A 13,783-nucleotide genomic window follows, 5' to 3' on the forward strand; every position below is an offset into this window, starting at 1 on the left:
CTCCGCCGCCGGTGGCCGACCTGAGCGCTGGCTCGTCGGCGCAGGCTGCTCCTGCCGCCGGAGGCATGGACGCCGTCTTTGGGCAGCTCAACCAGGGCGAGAGCGTGACCAAGGGTCTGCGCAAGGTTGACCCAAGCCAGATGACGCACAAGAACCCCGAGCTGCGGGCTTCCAGCAGTGAGTGGCTGCCGGCGAGAGGCATGCCTCCGGGCTCGACAAAGGATGGCCAGCTGACCTGATATCGACCGACGCACTCCCCACGCTTTCCTTCGCCTAGCTGTCGCTGCACCGACCAAGGCCGCGCCGCCACGGCCGGCAGCCAAGCCTGCCAGCCTCAAGGCCAAGAAGCCGCCACGCACCGAGCTCGAGGGCAACCGCTGGAACATTGTGAGTGCCGGCGACGGCGACGATGAGTGGCCATCGGTAGCGGCGGCGATCCTGACAGAGATATCGGTCCGTCGCTCTATCGCCTTGGCCTGCAGGAATACCACGAAGACAACAGCAACATCATCCTCGACCAGACCGAGCTCAACCAGACTGTCAACATCTTCAACTGCAAGAACTGCACCATCCAGATCCGCGGCAAGATCAATGCGGTCCAGATGGGTGAGTGCCTGGTGGCGCATGGCCGCGAGTGGCCAGAACATGCTGTGGATCGAATGAGGGTTTGCTGACCGCCGAGCTCTCATTGCCGGTCCCACCCGGTTTTCCTTCCTCGACTCCTTACCGCCAGCCAACTGCCAGAAGACGTCGATCCTCATCGACACGCTCGTGTCGTCGCTCGAGATTACCGGCTCCCCGTCGTTTGCCGCGCAGATTACGGGCTCGACGCCGACGGTGCTGCTCGACTCGAACGACAGCGGGCAGCTGTACCTGTCCAAGACGTCGCTCGACACCGAGATTATCGCGGCCAAGTGCAGCGCGATCAACGTCAACGTGCCTCTCGAGGGGGGCGAGGAGGGCGAGTTTGAGGAGTATGCGCTGCCGGAGCAGCTCAAGTTTACGATTGACAAGAGCGCGGGCAAGAAGGACAAGATCCGGAGCGAGATTGTCGTGCACACGGCCTGAGCTCGGCGCGGCACAGGCGGCATCGCGCCGCATTGGTCATCGCAGCAGCAGGAGTGGGGCGGACCAGGCTTGCTGTCATCGTAGTGCGGGGCATGGCGGCATTGGGCGGTGCGAGCAAGAGCCTCGGGAGTGGCGTCGTAATGTTATCCTATCCAAATGAAGTCAAGGGGCGGCGCCGCGGTGAATGGAGTTCCATACCTGTGCAGCAGGGCCGACCGGCACCGCTTCAGTGAGCGCAGGCGGATGTGGAGAAGACCGGCAGCCGGATCTGATGAGGCGACTCAAGCGGCGCCAGACTCAAGACTGGCAAAAGGCGAGCCTGGCCAGGCCGGACCTGGCCCGGGCCACGCGCCCTCCTTCTTCTGCTCCCGCACACCACCCACCGCCAGCCACTGCCTACTCCTAGTCCCCTGCCCCCATCGTCCAGCGCAGCGTAGGCCTGCAAAACCTGTCCAGCAGCGAACCAGCAGCGAGACCCCACGGCAGTGGTGTGACCCTGCCCATCCTTCGACCCGCCGCCGACCGCTCGAGCCTGGCATCCGACCCGCAGCGTAACATGGACGCTGCCACCTGGCCCGCGGCGCACGGCGGTCCCCACCACGCCGCCAACCTCCTCTCGGTGCCTCCAGAGATCCTCGACAACATTGCCTGCTTCGCCGCCGTGGCATCCACCAGTCCACCGGGCACCGTCTACGATGCCTCTGGCTCCCAGTCCACGGCTGACCAGGGCACCGCCAAGGTGCCTCGGCGCGGCATGCTCTACGACAGCAGCATCCGCCCATCGAGCGTCATCACGCCGCCCAACGACCTGCGCAGCCTGCTGCTCGTCTGCCGCCGCTTCCACCACCTCCTCAACATCGCCGCCAACCCGCGCCTCTACGCCCGCGTCTTTCGCTCCAAGTTCGACACGGCCGCCATCGAGAGGCGCTTCGGAAAGCACGCCGTCAGCTCCGCCAACCTCGCTCAGGAACTCCGTAGGCGCTGCCTCGTCCTGCGCAGGATGAGGAGGTGCGTCGAGAACCAGGAACTCTGCCCCGGTGGCGTCTCGGAGGAGACGTACCCCATCCTCGTCGAGAACCTCTGGACGGCGTACATGATGCTCCTCGAGAATGGTGAGGATGAGCCTCAGTTCCTGCCGATGCCGCTCGTGCGCCCCTTTTGCTGACGTCTTCTGCCTTGCCTTTGTCCATCGCGCCCACAGACGGCCTCAATCTGCAGCAGCTCAAGTGGGGCCAGATCGAGAGCTACCTGGCCATCCACCACGCCAAGGTCATGCTGTCCGATGCGGTCCGGCCAGGCTACCCGGCCGACTCGGTGGATCGGGCTCTGGCGCTGCACATCACCTACCTTCTCACCGACCCGGAACAGCTGGCCTCCGAGTCCAAGGACGAGAGCGAGGAGAAGCTCTTTGTCCTTCGGCCTTTTGTCTTTGCGGCACACAAGGTGAGAACCGCATCCTTAACCCCACACTGTCCCCGCTTAGCATGCCCAGCAGGACGCTGATGGACGTTCGTGTCGACCCGCTGCGACCCACCCACTCCCAGTTCACCGCGATGCTGGCGCCTTGGACGATGCGCAACCTGCCCCTGGACCGATACCCAGACTCCGCTTACGAAGGCCAGGGCACCGGACCGAACCAACGGCCCAACCCGTTCCTGGCCGACCTGACGCCGCGCGCGCGGGCCTGCGAGATCGATCACTGCGGCCAGCGAATCCGGATCGCCATCCCCGTCCTGTCGCACGGTGCCCTCTTCTCGTTCTTTATGAAGGTCGAAAAGGACCCCGCCGTGCTCGGCATGGGCGCTCTGCTGGGTCAGACCGACGACCTTGGCGCCGATCCGACTGGCGGCGGCGGCGCACCGGCGGCAGGGCAGGGCGACGCGAACGGCATGGGACGGCGGGTGCGCGCGCGGTCATCTCGGAGCCCGCTGTCGCTCTCCTCGCTGGACCACGACCGGGACGTGCTGCGCCTCCTCTTGTGCGCCGATCCGCACACCTCTCCGGGCCTGTCGCCGCTCAACTGCAGCGGCATGTTTGAGGGGACGTGGGAGGGGCGCTTCTCGTTCTTCGACTTTGACAGCTACCGCGAGATGCTGGCGGGCCGCATGCGCAGCCTGTACGAAGGACCGTTTGGGGAGCAGCCGCAGATCTGGAAGATCCGGGAAAAGATTGTGCGGCTCGGACCGGGCGAGGTGCCCGGCGGCAAGGGCAGCGTGCTGGGCGCCGGGTACATGCCCCATCCCGAGGGCATCATCCTCGACGAGAAGGTCGAAGAGAGCATCGGCGCCGATTCTGTCGTCGTGGATCGGTCGGAGCTGCTCGACGGCAAGGGCAAGGGCAAGGTACGCTGGAACGGGGACAAGGGTGGAGCGGGTGGCACCACGTCGACGACGGCGGGGTTGCCCGTCGATTGGTCTTCGTATCCCCGATTCGACGACGAAGAGGACGGCCGAGGAGGAACGCGGCAGCATCAGCAGCAGCAGCAGCAGTACGAGATCCTACTCTCTGGCACTGTGAGTTCCATCGTCTTCCGCAACCGGCCCAAACGTCGATACTGACCCTCTTCTCTTTCTCCCTACTCCCTCTCCATCACCGCGACAAACGACAACGACTCGACGACGGACGGACGCAACAGGGTCACTCGGCATGGGGCCGCTTCGTACTACGCGGCCGCGTTCGGACGTGGGATGGCATGCTGATCATGACGAAAGAGTACCGCCCCGACGGCCGAGGACGCTGGCTCTACCGCGGCTACGTCGTCGCCGGCGGCAAACTCGTCGGCCGGTGGAGAGACACGTTTACCCCCGAAAACATGAGCGGGTACGAAGGGTGAGATTGCGTCTCCCTCCTGTTCCCTTTCGTCCTCTCTCAATCATGCTGACGTTTGCATCGGCTCTCCCTCCCTCGCCTCTGTGGAAACAGATGCTTCCTCCTCCATCGTCGCGAGGCTTCCTGAGCTTATCTGCTTGTGTCCCCCTCCCAGCCATCGCGCGTCCTACTGTGTAATTGTATTCCCTTGGGTAACGGGCAGATGCTGAGTAGTCGTCATGTGTGTGTGTGTGTCTGTCCGGGTGCGGAGACAGAAGTGCGTGTCGTCGAATGCAAAAAGGAAAGGAGGACCTATCGTCGACGGCTGCAGGGATGGAGGGGCTGCACGCGGCGGAGAAAAAGGTGATGACCGAACTGGGACTCGAACCCAGGACAAACTGGAGGAAGCCTGCAACGCGGCCAAGACGCGGGTGATTCTTGAAGCCAGCCCCATAACCACTCGGGCATTCGGCCTGCAGTGTACGAGGGAGCCGAATTAAACAAATATAAAGCCATTAGCGAGAACGAGAGTTTCGACGTGGAGCCCTCCTCCACCTCCGTGCGGCGGTGAGCTGGCACTGACACTGACCGGTCACTGGAGGCCGGTGGCCGCCTGCATGGCTCCCCGCGGTCGGGCTACGTAGCTGCTCGCAGCCCGCCGCAAGCGTTCCACGTCCCCACACCGACCACCGAACCGCCCCACCGCCGTCGTCACGCCCTCGTTGCTACTTGTCTTGCGTTGCTTTGCGTCTCTTACTGTATCTCCACCTTCGACGCCCGAACCCTCCCTGCACGCTCCAACCACGCCAGCTGTTGCCGCCCACCTCGTTCTCGGCCAGCGGTTCGGCCACGGAAACCCGTTCCGTCAGAGGCATTCTCACCCCGGCGCCCGTCAGAGGAGGTAGAAAAGGGGCATCTGCTCTCAGCTGCTAAGGCTTCACTTCGGCACACACCCTCCATCTCTCAACGCAGCGCCCTCGCCACCACCCTCCGCGTGAGCAGCCCAGCCCAAGACACCCACCGCCCAGCATGGCCACGACGTCGTCGCACAACAAGAAATCCTCGTCCGTCAAGCGCATCCTCTCCGAGGCGCGCGAGCTCTCGGCGGACACGTCGACAGAGTACACGGCCGCACCCCTCGAGGACAACATCTTCGAGTGGCACTTTACGCTGCGCGGGCCCTCGTCGTCCGAGTTCGCAGACGGCCTCTACCACGGCCGCATCCTCCTCCCCGCCGAGTACCCCATGCGCCCGCCCAGCCTCCTGATCCTCACGCCCAACGGACGGTGGGAGCTCAACAAGAAAATCTGCCTCACCTTCACCGGCTTCCACGAGGAAATGTGGCAACCGGCCTGGGGTATCCGCACCGCGCTCCTCGGCATCCAGACTTTTATGACGGCCAAGGCCGAGGCTGCCGTCGGCATCGGGGCGTTGGACTACTCGGTCGAGGTGCGCGAGAAGCTGGCAAAGGAGTGAGTTCGGCCGCGCGGTCGCTGCTCGGTCTGTCCAGGTGCCCGCCAGGTGGATCCGGCCAGCTGACGGTCGGTCTCCTCTGTTCACTTCTCCACGGCACAGATCGAGGAACTGGAAGTGCCCAACCTGCAACTGCACCAATCTCGAGCTCCTCCCTGACCCGGACCCGGCAGAAGGCGCGAGGAAGGTCGAGGCGCTGCCCGAAGGCCTCACCATCGACGCGGCCCGCTCGACGAAGAAGGAGGGCGAGGCAGCAGCAGCAGCAGCAGCAACAGCGGCAGCAGCAACCTCGTCCACGTCCTCGTCCTCCTCACAACCTTCTGGAGATACTGCGGCCCAGGCGGTGCCACCGCTCCTTGCAGCCAGGAATGAAGCATCGGCCGTCGCAGCACCTGCTTCCAGCACCACCGCGACGATAGCGGCCGCACCATCGCCAGCAGCAGCGACAGCGGATAATGTCTCGTCGCAGGCAGCGGCCGCGGCATCGACTGGCGTGGCGGAAGCCGCAGCAGCGCATGGGCCGACGACAACGACACCAGCGCCGCTACCATCGGGCCCTGATCCGGTCCGGGCGCCGACGACCGCGACCGCGGCCACCGCTCCCACGCCGAACAGGACCACGGCACCACCACCGGCACCACGCACCGCTAGCCTGCCGAGCGGTGCACCCGCCCGAACATCGTCCAGCGAGCAGACCTTGGCCCTCATCGATCGCTGCATCGCTCTGTTGGTAGGACTGGTGGCGCTGCTCATCATCAAGCGGCTAGTGTAGCTTGCCCCGCATGCCCTTGGACTCTTGCAACGACTACGACGATAATCCATCTGCCTCGTCGACTTGCTGTGCCAGGCGTGAGGGGCCCACCAATGAAAGGAAGAGACTGCGCTGAAGTGCCTGGCCGCCACCAAAGTCTCAGCCCATGCTGAGACGGATGGCGGCTGCCCCGCCGCTGGCGACGTGGGCTCCGACCAAGTTGACGACGTCCAGCACGTCGTCCACGACTGCCAGGCTCTCGGTGCATACGGCCTCAGACGCCCGCAGGCAGTCCCTTTCCACGGCGGCGAGCTTGTCGGCGACGCGATCGCGCTCCTCGGCCCGGTCGAGCTGGTGAAGCACCCTCGCCATAAAGTAGAGCACCTTGCGCTGGACGTGGATGAGCGAGATCGTTTCCGTGTCTGCAAACAGCCGTGGCGGTGGGAACAGCGTCGTGGCGTTGGGAGGCGATCAGCAAGATGAGCTCCGACCGTCTCGTCGCGGGCCTGGTCGGCGGCTCACCTCGTTCAGCGCGGTCCAGCCAGTCCAGCGCTTCCGTAATTGTCGAGGCTGTGGAGATGATCGAAGACGGGTCTTTGCCGGTCAGCATGCGAGGAGGCCGCCAGAGGAGAGGTTGTTCGTCTTGCCACTTACGGTCTCCGGCCGACTTGGTCTGTCCCAAGAGGCACTCGGCGTACGTCCACTGCGCCATGGCTCTGACCTCGAGGTCCTCGTCGGCGAGAGTCTGCATCCGGCAGTCGTCTTGGCTGCGTCAGCTCCGATGTTTCGCATCTCGGGCGGCTGGACCACATGGCAGACCGCCACTCACCAGCGGCAGGACCTCTTCGAGCGAAGCTAGAGCTTGAATCGGCAGCTGGTAGCTGATGCCGGCGATCCGTGAAAGAGTCACAATGCCCGCCCGTTCCAGAGGCTCATGAGCCTGCGCTCGGGCCATGGCGATGGCGGTGAGGGCGGGTGACTGCGCTCGAGCCGGTTGCTTGGCGTCCTGCGGTACGTGGCCGGTCGGTTGCTGTCAGCAGGATCCTCGCTTGCACCTCGGGAGTGCGGAACTGGATAGGACTCACCATCAGCATCTGTGCCTTGTCCAGGAGCAGCTCGATCTTCTGACGCGAGCTCAAGGCGAGCCTTCTCTGAAAATTGGCTTCGGAAGCCGGCTTCTTCTCGCTTGCCCCTGCACCGCGAGGGCCGAGCGATGGCAAGAGCTCCTGCAACGTCTTTGGCGTCTCCACCAGGTCCTCGATGTCGGCATCGCGCAGGACGTGGTGCGAGCTGGGATCGAGCTGCGCCAGCCGGCTAAGGGTCTTGGCCTCGCGCCGCCGCCTCGCCCGCAGCCAGAGTATGCCCCAGACTGCTTCGGTCCACGCTCGGTACTCTGCGGCCGACAGCGCTTCGTACGTCGAGGGCCGCAGCAGCAGCCCTAAGCCGTGTTCGTACCTTCCGCGACGTGCAAGCTGATCGACAAGGGAATGCCTCTCGCGGAATTTTGTCAGTGGACCATTCGAGTTTCGTGCCCTCGCGGAATCCGCCTGGAGCGACTCACCTTGCTCGCCTTTTCGCACCGCGCCTTGATGCGGCCTTCCCTCTGAGCTGCTGCGACTTCGCCTCTTGCCCGGGCTGCTCGTCCTAGGTAGACATTGGCCACCTTGCCCTGTCCGAGGTCTTGCCACAGATGGCCGACAACGGCATCTGGGCGCGCCGCATCGTTGCCAAAGCGGCGGCTAGCATCGTCAATGAGGTGCAGCGAAATGTCGACCGACGATTTTGTCGCCTTGACATTGGCTCTTGGGGGTTGAGCAGACCGCACTAGCTGCTGCAGGACCTCGACGAGCTCGTCGCCCTGACAAAGGAAAAAGCAGATGCCGATTCAAAGCGAGGAAGCATGAGTCGACGTGCGCCAGGAACGAGTTCATCGATGGCCAACAAAAAGCCCACCTTCCCGGCGTCAGTTTCAGCTCGCCAGAGGGCGTCCTGGCTGGACAATTGTCGTTGCACTCCTGGGCTCTTGTCTTCCATAGACCGTCTGCTTGTCCCTTCGCCCTGCAATCTTCGCATCAGACTGTGTTGTCGTACAGGGACGGGGAAGGAAGCGCTTCAGCGGCAGTTGCGACAACTCCGCGGCGCGACGAGTATCAGTACTCACCTCTCACACATGGCGACGCATTCAAGGTCGTCGGCCGAGCGAGCCAGGCTGACGGCCTCTTCCAAAGCCTGCGACGATGAAGGTTCAAATCAAGCGCTCAGCTCAAGTTCGTCATCCGAGGCTTCGCGTTGCGGGACTTTGGCTCATCGGTTGACTCACGGCTCGCGCGGCGTCGAGCCCGCCGGTCTGGTAATGGAAAGAAGCAAGATGAAGCAGCGTGTGCTGGTGAAGCTCGCTGCGAGCGCGCCGTTCAGAGGGGAGGTCAGAAAACGTTCCGCACCACTCCGGCCAGGTTCCTGCACTTACTGATCCGAGCCTGGCGCGAAGTAGTCGAACGACTTTTGCATACTGTCCTTCGCGGTGGAATAGTCGCCCGTGAGCATGGCTCGCTGGAACCTGAAGACCCAAGTACGAAGGAAGAAGCCGCCCGTTGCTCTTCAGCGACCACACTAGGAGCCAGCACGGCGGCTTGCGTTGTCGACTCACTGTTTGTATGCCGTCATCCTCGAGTCTGCAAGCGGGATGCACGGAAGTCAGCGCACGTTTCGTGCTTGGCCCGTACAAGTGGGCGGCGGAGGAAGATTGGGCAGAGCTCGACCTGAACGTACCCTCGGTACCTTCTGCCTCATGGAGGGCATCGTTCGACGCGTGCGGAGGGAGGAGGCCCTCCTTCCATTCGAATGCCACGTCCCGGAGCCTGCCCCGCGCCTCAAGGTCGAGGCTGTCGAAGACAAGCTTCTGCCGTCGAAAGTAGAGTCCGAAGAATGACCGCCGATCCTGGAGATGATCGAGAGCGGGATGAAAGAGAATGGATAATCGAATCAGACCAGTGTCGAATCGGAGGAGACCAGCCTGTCCATGCGGCAGCACCCACCACAAAGACCTCTGGCGATTCGTCCATCTGCAATGTCGCGGTGTCAGGAAGCAGCAGCCGATAGTTAGAGGAGGCTCCTTGACATCAGAGCACGCACCACGTCCACTCACCCCGAGTGTCTCGTAGGGCGCCAGGATCCGGCTCAGTTCTGCCGGCCAAGCGAGATACATCGTCAGGTCAGTCCTGGGACCACGCTCAAGAGGCCCGGATAAGAACAAGTCTCAAGGCTGCACACTTGCTTTCGTTGAACAGCTTCGTCAGTCCGTCGGTGACTTCGAGGATCTCGAGCTGTGAGGGGGAGGCGCACAAAGAAACACGTAAACATCCGTAAGGTAGGTGCGAGAAGGTCGCCATATGCAACAGACCAGCTCTCCGACCTACGGGCCAACTCACTGTCCGGTTGAGATATTCGCAGACCACCTCGGCCTGCTCTGGTTCGCAGGCGAGCGCCGACCGAACGTGGCCGAGGAACTCGTCCAGCGACGCCGTCGGAGGGACGGCCTGGTAGATGAGGTCCATGAGCAGCAGCATCAACGCTCTCCGGGCCTCACGGGAGGTCTCAGGCAGGTGGACGCGGCAGTGGAAGTTGAGCAGCAGGAGAATGGCTAGCCCGTGGCCATCGAGCTCTCCGGGCGAGGAGGCGGGCGGCAGCATATCGGCGAAGCGGCGCGGCACCAGCTGAACGCTGCCACGCAGGAGCCAGGTCCGGAGAGGGATCCTTGTCGCGCAGAGTCAGGGTTGCGTGGTTGGTGTGCAGGCGTGTGAGCGGTCGATCTGGGAAGGTTGTCGGGAGGGCGATCGAGGAGCGGCAGAACCAAGGCGGATGGAAAACGGTGAGGCTGCCCAGAGGCGGCCCACGCCTGCTCCACATGGCTAGCCTGGCCTGGCAGACCAGCTGGCCGGCGGGTGTTGTTCTCTGCGCTCGCTGCTCATCCCCGGCCTGCCGCGCCAGCCGCGACCCTAGCCTGGCTGGCCTGGCCTGGCCGCACCGACCTACCGACGACCTTTCGCCCGATCCGAAAGTCAATCGGGAAGAAATTTTCTCCACACCACCGACCAGGCGACCTGCCGACGCACAGGCAAGCAAGATCGCCGCCACCTGGGCTCTTGGGACGCTTGCATCTCGTCCTCATCGCCGTCACTCTCACGCACGCATACAAACGCAACGCACATCTGCACCACCTCTGCCTGACCGATTCCAACGTTCACAGACGACATACAAGATGGCATTCTCTGAGGACACCAAGGTGGGTTGTTGCCTGGCTGATGGCGAAAGACGCGGATGATCCTTGGCCCGGCTGCGGCTGACACTGCACGATCTCTCAACCCACTTCGCCCGGCGAACGACAGGAGCGACTGGTCAAGGTCGTCGACATCACCAAGACGGTGCTGCACTACGGATGGTGAGTCCGGCCTGTGATCTGGCTACGCCGATGCATCGCCAGGCCACCTTCGGCGTTCGCATCGGATCCCCCGCTGATCCGCTCCCGCACCGCCTCTGCCCCTCCCCGACGCATCGCAGGGTTCCGTTCGTCCTCTACGTCGGCTTCACCCGAAGCACGCCCCAGCCCAGCCTGATCAAGTGAGCAGCAGCGCACTGTCTTGCCCTTCCTCAAGGGCTGCTCGTCGGCTCCTTTTGAGCGGCAGGAAGCCATTCGGGCATCCGAGGGAAGTGTCGCTGACCCATCCTCTACGCCTTGCTCCTACCCCGACCCCTTTCCGTCCGCACCTCGCTCCGACCGATAGGCTCATCAGCCCGCTGGCGTAAAAGACGTCCCCACCGTGCGGATCCGCAGTCCCGCTACGCCTCGGGCAGGACTCTGCCTGGACCTCCCTGCCGCTGAAGCCTCGGGAAGGCTGGGTCTGCGCATCGGTTCCAAGTCGCTCTCAAGGGAGCATCCTGTATTCTACCGCACCGCCTTCACCGCTCCCCTTCCCTTCGAATAGGATCCACCCATCGGTCCATCCCGCCGTTTCTGTACGGCATATCCGAGCGCATTGGCTCCGGCGGGCGCGCCTCTGGAAACTCGATCTTCGGCTGGATCCGAGGATCAGGGGGCCAACCCCATACAAGTCCTGGCTTCCTGACGCCGGCCGTCTCACCAGGAACGACTCGCCGCCTTGAGCATCACAGGCAAGGCGAGGGTGACCCTACAGCAGATGTCTGGCAAACGCCCAACGCTGGCGGCGTAGCCACGGCTCTTCGTCTTGTGCCCTCAATCCTCTGCTGCCCATACGTATTTGCCTCCGCTGGTCTCTCTGACCTCTTGCAGCAACCTCGCCACGTTCGCCAACACCACCAACACCCTCAACACCACCACCACCACCACCACTAACACTACGCACGATCGCACTCTTCATCTCTTTGTCCCACAGCAATGAGCTTCCAGTCGTGGCCATCGATACAGGGCACGAGCCAGGCCTCGATGACGCAGGCAGCATCGAGCCAGCCCGGCCTTAGCGGCGCGTCGCGCCTCAGCGCCCTGACGGGGAGGCCGGCTCACAGCATGTTCTCCCGCTCGAATCATCGCCTGCCCGCAGTCTCCGCGCATCTCCACAGGCAGGCGCAGTCGCAGGCTCCAGCCACGCCCATGTCGGCTAGCTCGGACACGGTCGTCGCTTTCGACGAAGGACTTAGGCCGCCTCCGCCTCCTCCGCCGTCTCAGCAGCAGCAGCAGCAGCAGCAGCAGTGCTCGCGTCCCTCTTCCTCCACGCGCGCGGGTCGTCCGAGCACGGCGCCTAATTCGGCGCAGGTCGACCAGGAGCATCAGGAGCTCCTACTGTCGCTGCAAGACACGGTCCACAACCTCTACGCAGAGGTTCGAAACCTTGGCAAGGAGCGCAGGCAAGGTAAGCAAGGTCGAGCTCGGCTGGCGGTTGCGTCGATGCTCTCGGCGCCGCGATGCTGCGGGATAGTGACAAGATTCCTCACCGTCCGATGATGCCGTGATCAGATGCCGGGCGGGTGGACAACCTGCTGGCCGAACATCACCAGCAGCTTCGCGACGATCTTGGCGGACAGCTCGATGTGCTCAAGGAGAGCGCCTGCTCCCATTCCGATCGACTCGCAGACCAGATCAAACCGCAGATGGAAGCGGTCTTGTGCAGCCTCAAAGGCGTGCAGGGCCATGTCTCGGCCATGCAGCAATGGCAAGAGGCCCAGGAGAACCGCCAGAGGGAGTGGCACGAAGAGCTGAGACGCGAGCAGCTCCGCTGGCAAAATCTTCAGTCGGCGCGACAACAAGAGCTCCAGAAGAGGCTGGAAGAGTCACAGCAGAGTATCGTGCGGCAGCAACTGGAGGCGCAGCGGGCCTTTGACGAGCAGCGGAAGGCCGCAGGCGAACAGATCCAGACCCAGGCTCGCGTCGAAAAGGTAGGCCGACATGCGTCGTGAGCGATCGGGCTCTCAAGCGTACGACGGGACCCTAACGTCAACGAGCCCCCCGTCAAACCTCTGGCGACGAGACAGGGGCTGGTGCACATCGCCGAACTTTTGGGCAGAGTCAGCCAGGAGCGCGACGCAATCTTGACGACGGTGCCACCGAGCACGGCACCGGGGCCCTCGGGCGCTGTTCCAGCACCACAGCACGCGTGCCGCGGTATCACGGCCGAACAGTTCGGACAGATGCTCGAGCAGCACCTTTTCAAGGTGCCCGACGGACCCCTTGGAGCGCTGCTTGGCAAGCGCGTCGCCGAGATGGTCGAGAGGCAGTTGGCCCGGACTTTGTCCAAGCGCCAACGCGGCATCGATCTCGAAAGGGACAGCGACCTCGAGGCGGGCCCAGAACAAGGCATGAAGAGGGTATTTGCGCCGAGCTCATCGGTCCAAAAGCACCGTAGCCCGGCTAAGGACCCGGCCGCGAGGCTGGTCGTCGTCGACGTACAAAAGCAGCGCCTGGTCGATCCAGACGCCGCTGGTCCGCTGTCCTCGAAGCCTGACAAGCAGCGAAAGGCCTCGAGACGCGCAGATGAGCCGATGCCGCAGCAACTGGTCGAGTCTGGGCGGGCCTACAACCTCCGCGATCGGCCGCGTCGACAGGAAGAAGCGAGGCCCTCGACAGCGGCAGGCATCCTGCTCAGCACGGAATCATGGACGGGCACCGGCCAGACCTCGACGGTGCGGGCGCCCGCTGCAGCCAGTGTCGGGGCTGGCGCCTCAAAGACCTCGACCAAAAGGACGCGGGTCCCGCACGTAGCCCCGGATCGTCCAGCAGGGCTCTACCGGGCGGGAGTGAGTTGGTCCCTCGACGCCATGGTTCCAGCCTGCGAAGGACTGCGCTGACACCGGATTCCTCGTCATTCTCCCGCAGCAGCAGAATAAGCGCAAGCTCACCGATGGATTCGACCACGAGCCGAGACGGGGGAAAGAGGAAGACGACGACAGAAGCGATGATGAGGGCGAAGCTGAGGATGGAGCGTAGCGCTTTGACCAACGTCGCACGCGACCAGGAGGTGGGACTCCATCGCCGTGGATCGGGCCATTCGCACTCTCTTTTCGGCTGCGGCGTCCAAGCGGTCATAGCTTGGGGGCAGCCCTGGCCCCCGCGAGGAGCGACTCCGCCACGACGAAGCGTACGTCTTCGGTGTCAGCGCGGTGTATTGCCAGGGGAGCCAGAGCTGCTGAGCTTGGGCTCTGTCGGGCCAAATC

General features: G+C 63.7%; 6 protein-coding genes across 6 annotated transcripts in view; 5 read left to right on the top strand and 1 right to left on the bottom strand.

Annotated features, from left to right (window-relative positions):
* The window catches only part of PFL1_00128 (uncharacterized protein), a gene marked incomplete at both ends in the record, with an annotated part of 2,120 nt that extends 1,052 nt beyond the window's left edge, over window positions 1-1,068 (top strand). Inside the window, 4 exons of the mRNA XM_007877625.1 lie at window positions 26-177; window positions 278-387; window positions 483-606; window positions 734-1,068. Coding sequence (XP_007875816.1) covers window positions 26-177; window positions 278-387; window positions 483-606; window positions 734-1,068 — 721 coding nt within the window. The remainder of the gene's footprint in view (window positions 1-25; window positions 178-277; window positions 388-482; window positions 607-733) is intronic.
* Window positions 1,069-1,624: 556 nt separating this feature from the next.
* PFL1_00129 (uncharacterized protein) lies at window positions 1,625-4,024 on the top strand (the record flags this gene model as incomplete). The annotated part of the gene is made up of 5 exons (XM_007877626.1): window positions 1,625-2,180; window positions 2,270-2,511; window positions 2,613-3,581; window positions 3,704-3,897; window positions 3,991-4,024. 5 exons carry the CDS (start codon window positions 1,625-1,627, stop codon window positions 4,022-4,024), a joined length of 1,995 nt encoding a protein of 664 aa, XP_007875817.1.
* An 881-nt stretch (window positions 4,025-4,905) lies between these two features.
* On the top strand, window positions 4,906-6,121 carry PFL1_00130 (uncharacterized protein; the record flags this gene model as incomplete). The annotated part of the gene is made up of 2 exons (XM_007877627.1): window positions 4,906-5,348; window positions 5,452-6,121. 2 exons carry the CDS (start codon window positions 4,906-4,908, stop codon window positions 6,119-6,121), a joined length of 1,113 nt encoding a protein of 370 aa, XP_007875818.1.
* Window positions 6,122-6,259: 138 nt separating this feature from the next.
* PFL1_00131 (uncharacterized protein) lies at window positions 6,260-9,789 on the bottom strand (the record flags this gene model as incomplete). Its single annotated transcript, XM_007877628.1, has 16 exons — window positions 6,260-6,522; window positions 6,623-6,670; window positions 6,755-6,845; window positions 6,930-7,106; window positions 7,186-7,572; window positions 7,662-7,958; window positions 8,054-8,177; window positions 8,262-8,329; window positions 8,421-8,496; window positions 8,568-8,657; window positions 8,748-8,772; window positions 8,870-9,038; window positions 9,136-9,162; window positions 9,246-9,318; window positions 9,371-9,423; window positions 9,529-9,789. The coding sequence occupies 16 exons, from the start codon at window positions 9,787-9,789 to the stop codon at window positions 6,260-6,262; spliced, it is 2,229 nt and encodes a 742-aa protein (XP_007875819.1).
* Window positions 9,790-10,358: 569 nt separating this feature from the next.
* On the top strand, window positions 10,359-10,903 carry PFL1_00132 (uncharacterized protein; the record flags this gene model as incomplete). The annotated part of the gene is made up of 4 exons (XM_007877629.1): window positions 10,359-10,382; window positions 10,486-10,538; window positions 10,658-10,717; window positions 10,882-10,903. The coding sequence occupies 4 exons, from the start codon at window positions 10,359-10,361 to the stop codon at window positions 10,901-10,903; spliced, it is 159 nt and encodes a 52-aa protein (XP_007875820.1).
* A 610-nt stretch (window positions 10,904-11,513) lies between these two features.
* Window positions 11,514-13,556, top strand: PFL1_00133 (uncharacterized protein; the record flags this gene model as incomplete). The annotated part of the gene is made up of 4 exons (XM_007877630.1): window positions 11,514-11,985; window positions 12,090-12,508; window positions 12,605-13,366; window positions 13,446-13,556. The coding sequence occupies 4 exons, from the start codon at window positions 11,514-11,516 to the stop codon at window positions 13,554-13,556; spliced, it is 1,764 nt and encodes a 587-aa protein (XP_007875821.1).
* Window positions 13,557-13,783: the final 227 nt, after the last annotated feature.

The sequence above is a fragment of the Pseudozyma flocculosa genome (assembly GCF_000417875.1).
Source record: "Pseudozyma flocculosa PF-1 unplaced genomic scaffold scaffold00001, whole genome shotgun sequence".
Taxonomy (NCBI): Eukaryota; Fungi; Basidiomycota; class Ustilaginomycetes; order Ustilaginales; family Ustilaginaceae; genus Pseudozyma; species Pseudozyma flocculosa.